Source organism: Salvelinus alpinus, chromosome 5 (genome assembly GCF_045679555.1).
Source record: "Salvelinus alpinus chromosome 5, SLU_Salpinus.1, whole genome shotgun sequence".
NCBI classification, from domain to species: Eukaryota; Metazoa; Chordata; class Actinopteri; order Salmoniformes; family Salmonidae; genus Salvelinus; species Salvelinus alpinus.
This window is the reverse complement of record NC_092090.1, coordinates 87,460,635-87,471,583: the sequence shown is the minus strand read 5'-3', so window position 1 is coordinate 87,471,583 and position 10,949 is coordinate 87,460,635. Positions and strand designations below refer to the sequence as shown.

General features: G+C 43.4%; 1 protein-coding gene across 2 annotated transcripts in view; it reads right to left on the bottom strand.

The window, feature by feature from the left end:
* Positions 1–235: 235 nt before the first annotated feature.
* The window catches only part of LOC139577158 (transmembrane protein 161B-like), a 28,368-nt gene continuing 17,654 nt past the window's right edge, over positions 236–10,949 (bottom strand). Inside the window, exons 4-12 of one of the 2 annotated variants that reach the window (XM_071404041.1) lie at positions 10,463–10,560; positions 10,051–10,207; positions 7,953–8,104; positions 7,562–7,622; positions 7,290–7,430; positions 6,918–7,031; positions 6,388–6,562; positions 4,111–4,207; positions 236–3,999 (exon numbers count right to left, since the gene is read on the bottom strand). In XM_071404041.1, coding sequence (XP_071260142.1) covers positions 3,737–3,999; positions 4,111–4,207; positions 6,388–6,562; positions 6,918–7,031; positions 7,290–7,430; positions 7,562–7,622; positions 7,953–8,104; positions 10,051–10,207; positions 10,463–10,560 — 1,258 coding nt within the window. In that variant the 3' untranslated portion in view covers positions 236–3,736. The remainder of the gene's footprint in view (positions 4,000–4,110; positions 4,208–6,387; positions 6,563–6,917; positions 7,032–7,289; positions 7,431–7,561; positions 7,623–7,952; positions 8,105–10,050; positions 10,208–10,462; positions 10,561–10,949) is intronic. The other variant, XM_071404042.1, reaches the window with a different exon arrangement.

The following is a 10,949-nucleotide window of genomic DNA, read 5'->3' as shown; positions in this document are numbered from 1 at the left end:
TAGCCTATAGAAAAAGCTGATGGAATTCTCCTATTTTTAATAGAATAGGATGGTGCAATTCTAAGATGCCGTAGCAGTAGGACGTGTGTGTTTGTCTTATCCCGTGTCTTATCCAGTGTAAATAGCCGCTCTTTTTCGTATACATCTTAATCTCACTTTCTATCTACGAACTAAATATACTTTCCTGCAACCTGCCTCACCCAATGTGGTACGGATCTGCTATTTTTATTCCTTATAACTGGAACTTCCATCAGGAGGTAGCCAGCTAACTAGCTAATAGTCTTTGTTAGCCATGGCTAGCGGTCTTCACCTTTTTCTCAGTCACCAGCCAGCCAGCCAGCCTTAGCTCGGACAACACCTGCCTGTCTGCTAAGCACGATATGAGCCCAGAGCATACCGGACTGCTTCTCTCTACCAATCACCGGATTCCTGCCGCTCTGGATCATTACACCGGATCATCGTGGTTAGCTAGTTGCAAACGAGTGGCTACTGTTAGCTAACGCCTCTGTCCCGAAGCAAGCACCAGCTAGCCTCGATCTAGGCCCATATACCAGCTAATTCTAGGGCTACAACACCTCCTTTGTCAATTGGTCTGGACCCTTTATTGTCGACACGGAGCCTGCTCTTAAATACAAGTAAAACTAAATGCATGCTCTTCAACCGATTGCTGCCCGCACCCGCCCGCCTGTCTAGCATCACGACACTGGACAGTTCTGACTTAGAATATGTGGACAACTACAAATACCTAGGTGTCTGGTTAGACTGTAAACTCTCCCTCCAGACTCACATGAACTTCTTATGGCTGCAGGGGCAGTATTGAGAAGCTTGGATGAAAGGTGCACAGAGTTGCCCATAGTAAACTGCCTGCTCCTCAGTCCCAGTTGCTAATATATGCATATTATTATTCGTATTGGATAGAAAACACTCTGAAGTTTCTAAAACTGTTTGAATGATGTCTGTGAGCATAACATAACTCATATGGCAGGCAAAAACCTGAGAAAAAATCCAAACAGGAAGAAGGAATTCTGAGGTTGATCGATTTTCAACCAAGACCCTATTGAATACACAGTGGGATATGGATGAGTTTGCACTTCCTACGGTTTCCACTAGATGTCAACAGTCTGTAGAACCTTGTCTGATGCCTCTACTGTGAAGTGGGGCCGAAGGAGACAGGTCTATCATGACCTGACCATGCTCTGACCATGCGCGTTCACATGATGGAGCTCTGTTCCATCGCACATCTGAAGTCAATGTAATTCTCCGGTTGGAACGTTACTGAAGATTTATGTTAAAAACATTCTAAAGATTGATTTAATACATCATTTGACATGTTTCTGACTGTTACGGAACTTTTTGACATTTTGTCTGCTTTTAGTGAACGAGCTTCCTGACTTTGGATTTGTTGACCAAAAACGCTAACAAAAATAGCTATTTGGACATAAATGATGGACATTACCGAACAAAACAAACATTTCTTGTTGAAGTGGGAGTCCTGGGAGTGCATTCCGACGAAGATCAGCAAAGGTCAGTGAAGATTTATAATGCTTTTTATGAGTTTTGTTGACTGCACAATTTGGCGGGTAACTGTGGCTTCCTTTTGTGGCTGAACGCTGTTCTCAGATTATTGAATATTGTGCTTTTGCCGTAAAGCTTTTGAAATCTGACAGAGGTTGCATTAAGAACAAGTGTATCTTTAATTCTATGTAAAACATGTATCTTTCATCAAAGTTTATGATGAGTATTTATGTTATTTGACGTGGCTCTGCAATTTCTCCGGATATTTTGGAGGCATTTCTGAACATGGCGCCAATGTAAACTGAGGTTTTTGGATATAAATATTAACTTTATCGAACAAAACATATATGTATTGTGTAACATGAAGTCCTATGAGTGTCATCTGACGAAGATCATCAAAGGTTAGTGATTCATTTTATCTCTATTTCTGATTTTTGTGACTTGTTTTTGGCTGGGAAAATGACTGTTTGTCTGTGATTTTGCAGTGACCTAACATAATCGTTTGTGGTGCTTTCGCTGTAAAGCCTATTTGAAATCGGACACTTTGGTGGGATTAACAACAAGATTACATTTAAAATGGTATAAGATACATGTATGTTTGAGGAATTTTAATTATGAGATTTCTGTTGTTTGAATTTGGCGCCCTGCACTTTCACTGGCTAATGTCATATCATCCCGTTAACGGGATTGCAGCCATAAGAAGTTAAGCATCTCCAATCCAAAATTACATCTAGAATCGGCTTCCTATTTCGCAACAAAGCATCCTTCACTCATGCTATCTTACAGAACCTTGACTTCGGCGATGTAATTTACAAAATAGCCCCCAACACTACTCAGCAAACTGGATGTAGTCTATCACAGTGCCATCCATCTTGTCACCAAAGCCCCATATACTACCCATCACTGCAACTTGTATGCTCTCATTGGCTGGCCCTCGCTTCATATTTGTTGCCAAACCCACTGGCTCCAGGTCATATATAAGTCTTGCTAGTTAAAGCCCCACCTTATCTCAGCTCACCGGTCACCACAGCAGCACCCACCTGTAGCACGTGCTCCAGCAGGTATATTTCACTGGTCATCTCCAAAGCCAACTCCTCCTTTGGCCACCTTTCCTTCCAGTTCTCTGCTGCCAATGACTGGAACGAATTGCAAAAAATAACTGAAGTTGGAGTCTTATATCTCCCCCACTAACTTTAAGCATCAGCTGTCAGAGCAGCTTACCGATCATTGCACCTGTACACAGCCCATCTGTAAATAGCCCACCGAACTACTTCATCCCCATATTTGTTTTGTTTTTTTATTGCTTCTTTGCACCCCAGTACCTCTACTTGCACATTCATCTTCTCCACATCTATCACTCCAGTGTTAATGCTCAATTTTAATTACTTCACCACTTTGGTCTATTTATTGCCTTACCTCCCTAATCTTACTACATTTGCACACACTGTATATTTATTTTTCTATAGTGTTATTGACTGTACGTTTGTTTATCCCATGTGTAACTCTGTTGTTTGTGTCGCACTGCTTTGCTCCATCTTGGACTGGTCGCATTTCTAAATGAGAAGTTGTTCTCAACTGGCCTACCTGGTTAAATAAAGGTGAAATAAAAAATTAAAATAGAGGCCATCAAAACTGTTTTCTCACGCAATTGCATAGCATATAGAAATGTTGCACATGAGCTCACATGGAGTGTTTGATTTTCGATTTCTTTGCATTGATGTCAGAGTGACTAGAGGGACAATAGAGTGCTGAGTACCAGGCAGTAAGCAAGTTTGGTAGGCTACTAATGACCATCAGCAGCAGAGCTTGGAGAAGTCTAGTTACCGTGACTAAATGGTCACATGGAATTTGACTGCTGTCATGAACGCCAGTGTGGCGGTAATACGGTCACCATAACAGCCCCTAGGAAGGTGTTCTTAATGTTTTGTACACTCAGTGTATATTATCATTACTCTCATTTACATTAGTCTCTTGGTAAGGATTTGTGAATCCTGCTCTCAAAAATAAGGTTATAAAAAAAAGATTTAGAGTCATCCATGGAGGAAGCACTGGGGGTGAACGAGGAGCTCTGCTGATGAACGAGGAGCTCTGCTGATAGGATCATGAGTGACAAGGCTGTGGCAGGGGAGTTGTCATTAGGGCACCTGCCCCACACAGTCACTTCTGAAAGGGCCTGGAACAGAGCCTTGTGGGACACCACACTGACCCTGGGGCAATGCTGCTATGCCGCCATAAGATACTGATGATAGAAGAGGCCGAATATTGATGTGGAGAAGAGGCAGGCAGCGATCCACCAGGTGAAGAAGGAGAGGAGGCCGCGGAAAAGCAGGGGGGTGAACACTGTCCGCAGGCCCCCGAGAGCCACTGACAGGTGGGCCTCCACCTCCGGCCCTGGAGCTGCAGCTGGTGCTGCCACCATGGCAGGGTCAGAGTCCAGCGGACAAGGGAAGTCTTCCTCAGGGTACACCCCCCAGGAGTGTCCACCTATAACACAGAGTAGGGGGGTACGTTAGCAGAGTGGTGGGCTAAAGACTGCTGTTAAAACATTCAATATACTGTACAGATAATCATTTCTGATGATGGTACCAAACTCACCTAAGGTTTTTAGCAGCAAGGTTGTATGCAGCAACATCACCAAGGGTGCCACATACTGCAGTGCGATTACACATAGGTAGTAGAAAATACGGGCCACCTGGAAAGCACAAGAAAAGAGTAAAGACGGAGTCATCAAACCCAGCGATTTTTGTGCCATTGAAATCCTTGGGCGGGGCTCTTAAGTATTTTGTTTCCTAAAACACAAGGCCACATCTACACTGGAGTTACTTGCAAGAAGGCAGTGAATGTTCCTGTGTGGCCGAGTCACAGGTTTGATCAGCCAAGACCTCAGAAAAATAATTGTAGACTTCCACAAGTCTGGTTCATCCTTGGGAGCAATTTCCAAACGCCTGAAGGTACAACGTTCATCTGTACAAACAATAGTACGCAAGTATAAACACCATGGGACCACGCAGCCATCATACCGCTCAGGAAGGAGACGTGTTCTGTCTGTTCGAAAAGTGCAAATCAATCCCAGAACAGCAGCAAAGGACCTTGTGAAGATGCTGGAGGAAACAGGTACAAAAGTATCTATATCCACAGTAAAACGAGTCCTATAATCGACATAACCTAAAAGGCCACTCAGCAATGAAGAAGCCACTGCTCCACAACCGCCATAAAAAAGCCAGACTACGGTTTGCAACTGCACATGGGGACAAAGATCGTACTTTTTGGAGAAATGTCCTCTGGTCTGATGAAACAAAAATAGAACTGTTTGGCCATAATGACCATCGTTATGTTTGGAGGAAAAAGGGGGAGGCTTGCAAGCCAAAGAACACCATCCCAACCGTGAAGCACAGGGGTGGCATGTTGTGGGGGTGCTTTGCTGCAGGAGAGACTGGTGCACTTCACAAAATAGATGGCATCATGAGGACACCAAGCATACTTCCAACATTGTGGTTAAAATGGCTTAAGGACAACAAAGTCAAGGTATTGGGAGTGGCCATCACAAAGCCCTGACCTCAATCCTATAGAAAATGTGTGGGCAGAACTGAAAAAGCGTGTGCGAGCAAGGAGGCCAACAAACGTGACTCAGGTACACCAGCTCTGTCAGGAAGAATGGGCCAAAATTCACCCAACTTATTGTGGGAAGCTCGTGGAAGGCTACCCAAAACGTTTGTCCAAAGTTAAACAATTTAAAGGCAATGCTACCAAATACTTATTGAGTGTATGTAAACTTCTGACCCACTGGGAATGTGATGAAAGAAATAAAAGCTGAAATAAATCATTCTCTCTACTATTCTGACATTTCACATTCTTAAAATAAAGTGGTGATCCTAACTGACCTAAGACAGAAATTCTTACTTGGATTAAATGTCAGGAATTGTGAAAAACTGAGTTTAAATGTATTTGGCTAAGGTGTATGTAAACCTCCGACTTCAACTGTACACTACCGTTCAAACGTTTGGGGTTAATTAGAAATGTCCTTGTTTTTTAAAGCACATTTTTTTGTCCATTAAAATAACATCAAATTGATCAGAAAAAACCTGCCGTTTCCAGTTACAATAGTCATTTTCAACATTAACAACGTGTACACTGTATTTCAGATCAATTTGATGTTATTTTAAATGGACAAAAAAAAAAAAAGTGCTTTTCTTTCAAAAACAAGGACATTTCTAAGTGACCCCAAACTTTTGAACGGTACTGTATATAAATCGCAGGAAATTGGCTTAAAAATAAATCTTTTTTTTTTTTAATACAGAGATTCAACTGCGCAGACAGGCCGACCGCGCCATTACCACACCCCTGCTACACCCACCACTTAAGCCACTTTTAGATCCAGAAAAACAATGGGGTTTTAGAGTTCTCATACTCTGCCCATCTGTCAAGGCCAAATTATTGTCCAATTCAAGGTGCTAGACTTGGGACGATAAACCGAAAATTACAGACACCGACATTGCCTCCATTGTTACCGAAGCATTTTTCTTACGTCTGTAATTTTGCTACATAACGTTCCTGTAGATTGTTCTAAAACCATTATTTGGTCAACATTAATAGCCTATGCACAAAGATGTCGGCATTTCTCTGAAGAGCCAAAAATAAATCTGATCATTCTGGATCCTATTTTGACAGGTTGCACATTGTATTTTTTTGTTATTGGGCCAAATAGTTACATTTATCATGATATTACTTTTTGTCCATATTGCCCAAATCTAACAATTCCCCCCCAAAAACTTTAGCATAATGTATCGCTGATTTGTTATCGAAGAACATTGGTCAATTTAATTGCAAATTTTTTCCTCTCCATTTTGCTCAGATCTGCAACCTATCTCTCACCATCTTCTGCAGGTCGACAGTGCTGATGCGTCCCGCCTCCTTCTTCATCTGCTCCACGCCCTTCTGGGCCAGGCTGAGGTAGGCCTGGAGGTGGTGCCTCATCATAGCCAGGCGCAGCACACACAGCAGCAGGATGGTCCATAAACGCAACGTATCGTACGTCTCCTCAGTCATCCTGGTGGGGAGAGGAGAAACAGAGAGAGTCAATGTGCGAGAGAGAAAGAAAGAGTGTGTGAGTCAGTGTGAGGGAAAATGATTGGCTAAGTCAAGTCAACCCAAGTCAATAGCGTGAGAGGAAGAGAGAAAAGGTGAAGGTAGGAAAGAAGAGAAGTGGGGTGGGGTGACAGGGAGAGGTGGAAAGAGAGGAGATGGGAAGCTGCTTTACATGATGCAACTTATTACAAATATGTCAAACATTGGAAAGGCCTGGTCCTTTGACCTTGGATGTGCCGTGTCAACACCATACATGTGGTTGAAAAGCACTGGGAAAACATGAAATGACAAACGAAGCAACCCAGAGGTGAACTTACAAAGGCACACTCTCCTTCCCCAGGGTAGGGTTCAGGATGTAGTCCTTGGTTATGGGCTTGACCCACAACAATACCATAATAAGAGGGGCCAGGAAGTTGATATGAAGCAAGGTCCTGGGAGACAGGAATAACATAAATACGTCACACATTTTTGTCAGCAAAAGCCTTGCCCTATCCAAGAGTCCTTGAGAAAAGTGAATGAGTCCTCATAGGATGTCTCCCCACTCCAATATGTGTTAACTGCACTGATCTAAAAACAACATAACACTCACACAACTACTGCAGCAAACTCATAGATGAATGGGAAAACAGCAGCTGTTGAACTGTGGTCTGGTTGAGGAGGAAGGAAGACAAAGGAAGAGAGGAACTCACTGTGTGACTTTAGCTGTGGTCAGGTTGAGGGCGTCCAGGTGCATTTGGGCCAATCGTAGGCCAGGGAAGGTGAGAAATGCACCAATCAGAGAGCAGAGCAGGGCCAGGATCAGCTTAAAGGTGAGTTTAGATATGGGACCCCTACAGAAAAGAACAGAGACACAGTCATAATGGGTTAAAGTCTACTTTACATTCATGTGTCAAAACACACAGTCCAGGAGTCATTTAGATTCATGACACCATGCATACTGATAGAAGAAGCTCTTACTTACTGGGACTCCAACCCCTGGTTCTCTAAAAAATGTGTGGCACTTTCAGAGAAATTTGCAAAACCTAGAATGAAATAAAAACATCTCTATATTTTAATTTGTCCTACCAATACCAGAAAATCAACAATTACAGTATATTAGAAAAATGGATTCAACTATGGTCCTGGGGAACCACAGGGTTTGCATACTATTCTATCCTATCACTAACACACCTAGCTTGGGGAGTTTAATTGTATGTGTTAGCACTGGGCTGGAACAACAGCCAGACCAGCCTGTGAGTCCTAAGGGTTATATTCATATGGAAGCAACGTTTTGCACTAATGAATAGGTTCCAGGAGCAGAACCGAAGAAGTGCTATCTAGCCGTACTGACAGACGGTTCATGGCCCACTCACTTGTCTCCAGGCCAAACTCCAGGTAGTTCTCGGTGACGATGAGGATGGCCATGGCTTTGACGAAGAAGAAGAAAGCGAAGGTGATGCAGAGTGAGCGCTCACCGCCCTCCTCCAGCTTGAAGTAGAAGGCCGTCAGGGAGAACAGAGTCTTACTGTGGGGCACGGGAGTTAAGGAACACACCAGCAGAAACACACAACTCATGAAATATAGCCTACAAATCATACTTCTGAGCGCCAAGGCTGTGCAGAGATCAAAAATCAAAATCAAACTTTGTCACATGTGCTGAATACAACATGTGTAAACCTTACGGTGAAATACTTACTTACAAGCCCTTAACCAACAGTGCAGTTCAAGAAAGAGTTAAGAAAATATTTATCAAATAAACTCAAGTAAACAATTATAAAAAGTAACAAAATAAAACAACAACGAGGCTATATACAGGGGGTACTGGAACCGAGTCAATGTGCGGAGATACAGGTTAGTCAAGGTCATTTGTACATGTAGGTAGGGGTGAAGTGACTATGCATCCTACACATGTTTCTGGAGTAATGGTGGTGGCTCATTAACATAATATACCAGATGTATCAGAAGCACTACTGCATTGTGACCCGCAACACACACACAGTCTAGCGTCTGTCTCCCTCCTCAACAGTAGCTGTCATACATTACCCTGGGGTTCAATGGGCCAGGCTTCCTCAGACCTAGAATGGTATTTTTTTGCTGTGTCTGGCTGTAGTGATTCTAGTGGGCTAAGTAAAGACACATCGTGTTTCTAGAGCTGGCCTGGCTCTCCACGGAGAGGGAGCTCAGCCTTTATTTCACAAACCAATGTCTCAGGGCATTCTGAATGGGGGAATCCAATGGACTTTTTCTGTGGGGTCACAACCGGGATACTAAAGGCTGCATTTTAAAAAGTTACTTGACAATTTTGAGCTAGCCTCTCAAAAGAGCAATGCAGCCCCATTGACAGAGCTGTCAGTGAAGCTGCTGCTAACGTACCCCTAAACACGATCTGGGAAGCAGCCACAGAAAGTAAGGTGCAAATATTGCAGCAGCATTTCTGTAAGAGTAGCTTTTGCCCATTCCAGTTATACCATCACTGATTGTCTTGATAAGTCCAGGCTAACCAACGTCTACTTGATGTGTATTAGTTTGGATATTCAACGTTTATCAACATTTATAGAAACCCTTTCTGTTAGGTGCAAACTCAGAGCTCAGGAACAATCATGAGTTCTAATACTGAGCCACTGCCAACTGTGTGTTATTCCTAACTTGCACGAAAAAAATTTGATCTGCTAAATACATTCAAAGTTAGCCGTTTTAAGATTCCATTCCATGGCTGAGTTGCGTCAAGTCGAGGTTAACACAGCAGGTGCCTGGCTGCAGCCTCTGGCTCTTTACCACACCAAGAGGGTTGCTGGAGATGGGAATCTGAAATCAAGTGTGGCATTAACACACAGACCATCGCATCCCCATCATCATCTTCATCATCTTCATCATCCATCCAGCCGTGCTCCCCCCTCCTCCCACCACCTCAAAGTCTCTTATTTTCCCAGGCAAATCAATCTGGTGGGCTGTGAAAATTGGGCATCCAATCTTCCTCAGCAGGTAGGCAGGAAATGACATGCCTTCCAACCGCACTCAGCCAGTTCCGACAGGGAGTGTGGGAAAGATTGACTGTGGCGAAGGATAACGCGTATGATATAGTGACGTGTCAGTGGAAGAAAGTAACAGGTAGGGGGAGACAGGTGGTGGCAGGCAGTGGTTGGAGCCGTGTCTGTCAGTTTATGGCCACTAACTGCCTGCTCTCCTGATGCTCCCTGACTACTGAAATGGAGCCTGGAAACAATCAAGGCTCTCACTCAGGTTTTTTTCTGTTAACCAGCAACAGAAGGGATGATTCTCAGTGTGTGTGTGGGATACTACTGAAACGCTTTTACTACCGGTAGGTCTTTAACTCAGAAATGTTTGATTTGGCTTGACGGTGCTACTAGGTGAGATCAAATTGAACCTTCAACATCCTCTAGACAAATGTCAAATTGATTTGATATAAAAAGAGTGATTGAAAGAGAGAAGGATGTATTGACTGAAGGATACATGACAAAGGCAAGGACCAGCAGGCACCACACCACGCTGATGTTCATCTCTCCTGAGGGCTGGGCCACAGTGTAGTACAGCTCTGTGATCAGATACACCACTGTGGATGCCACCGTGAAGTCCACCAGCCACTGGAACTCTGGGAAGTAGTGCAACGCTGCAGAGACCAGGAGCAGGGGGAAGAGGAGGAGCAGGGGGAAGAGGAGGAGCAGGGGGAAGAGGAGGAGCAGGTGGAAGAGGATTAGTTTGTTAATTCATGACAGTAGTTCTGGATTGGGATGTTGATATTTTGGGGAAAATGTAGATGTGCACAAATACTGAATTATGAAGATTTGTTGAGGTTCAAGAGACAAAACAAAGGTCATAAAGATAAGATGATAATTGAATAGTGTTTGTAGATATGGCCTCATACCTAACGTATCCACTTCTGTGATGCACTTGGTCTCCAGCTGCAGGTCTATGTCCTTGGGAATGGTCAGAGGCTTGTAATCTATGTGGCCATTGTTCCTCCTGGGACAAAAGACAGTGCCAAATCATTACCAGACAGACATGTCCCATGTTGCAGGCAGGTGTACTCATGTTTTTCGTGGTCATTGTTCCACCTCTAATCAAGTGCACAGCAAAGACTGCTTCATACAAATATACTGCTATCATGTCAATTTACTGGCTGCCCTAAAGAACAATACATTAAACCCTGGACTAAATCAAACTAGATTTGTGTACAAGGTAGTGATGGGGTTTGAAATAATTCCACTATTCAAATAGTATCATTTTGCCAGATATCGGGATACATGTATTTAACCTGAGCACTGCTGCATGATATCATCTAACGTTAGCGACTTCCAGCGACAAATGATCAACCAACAGATAACGGTACTTTCCTTGAAAAATAGTTAGGC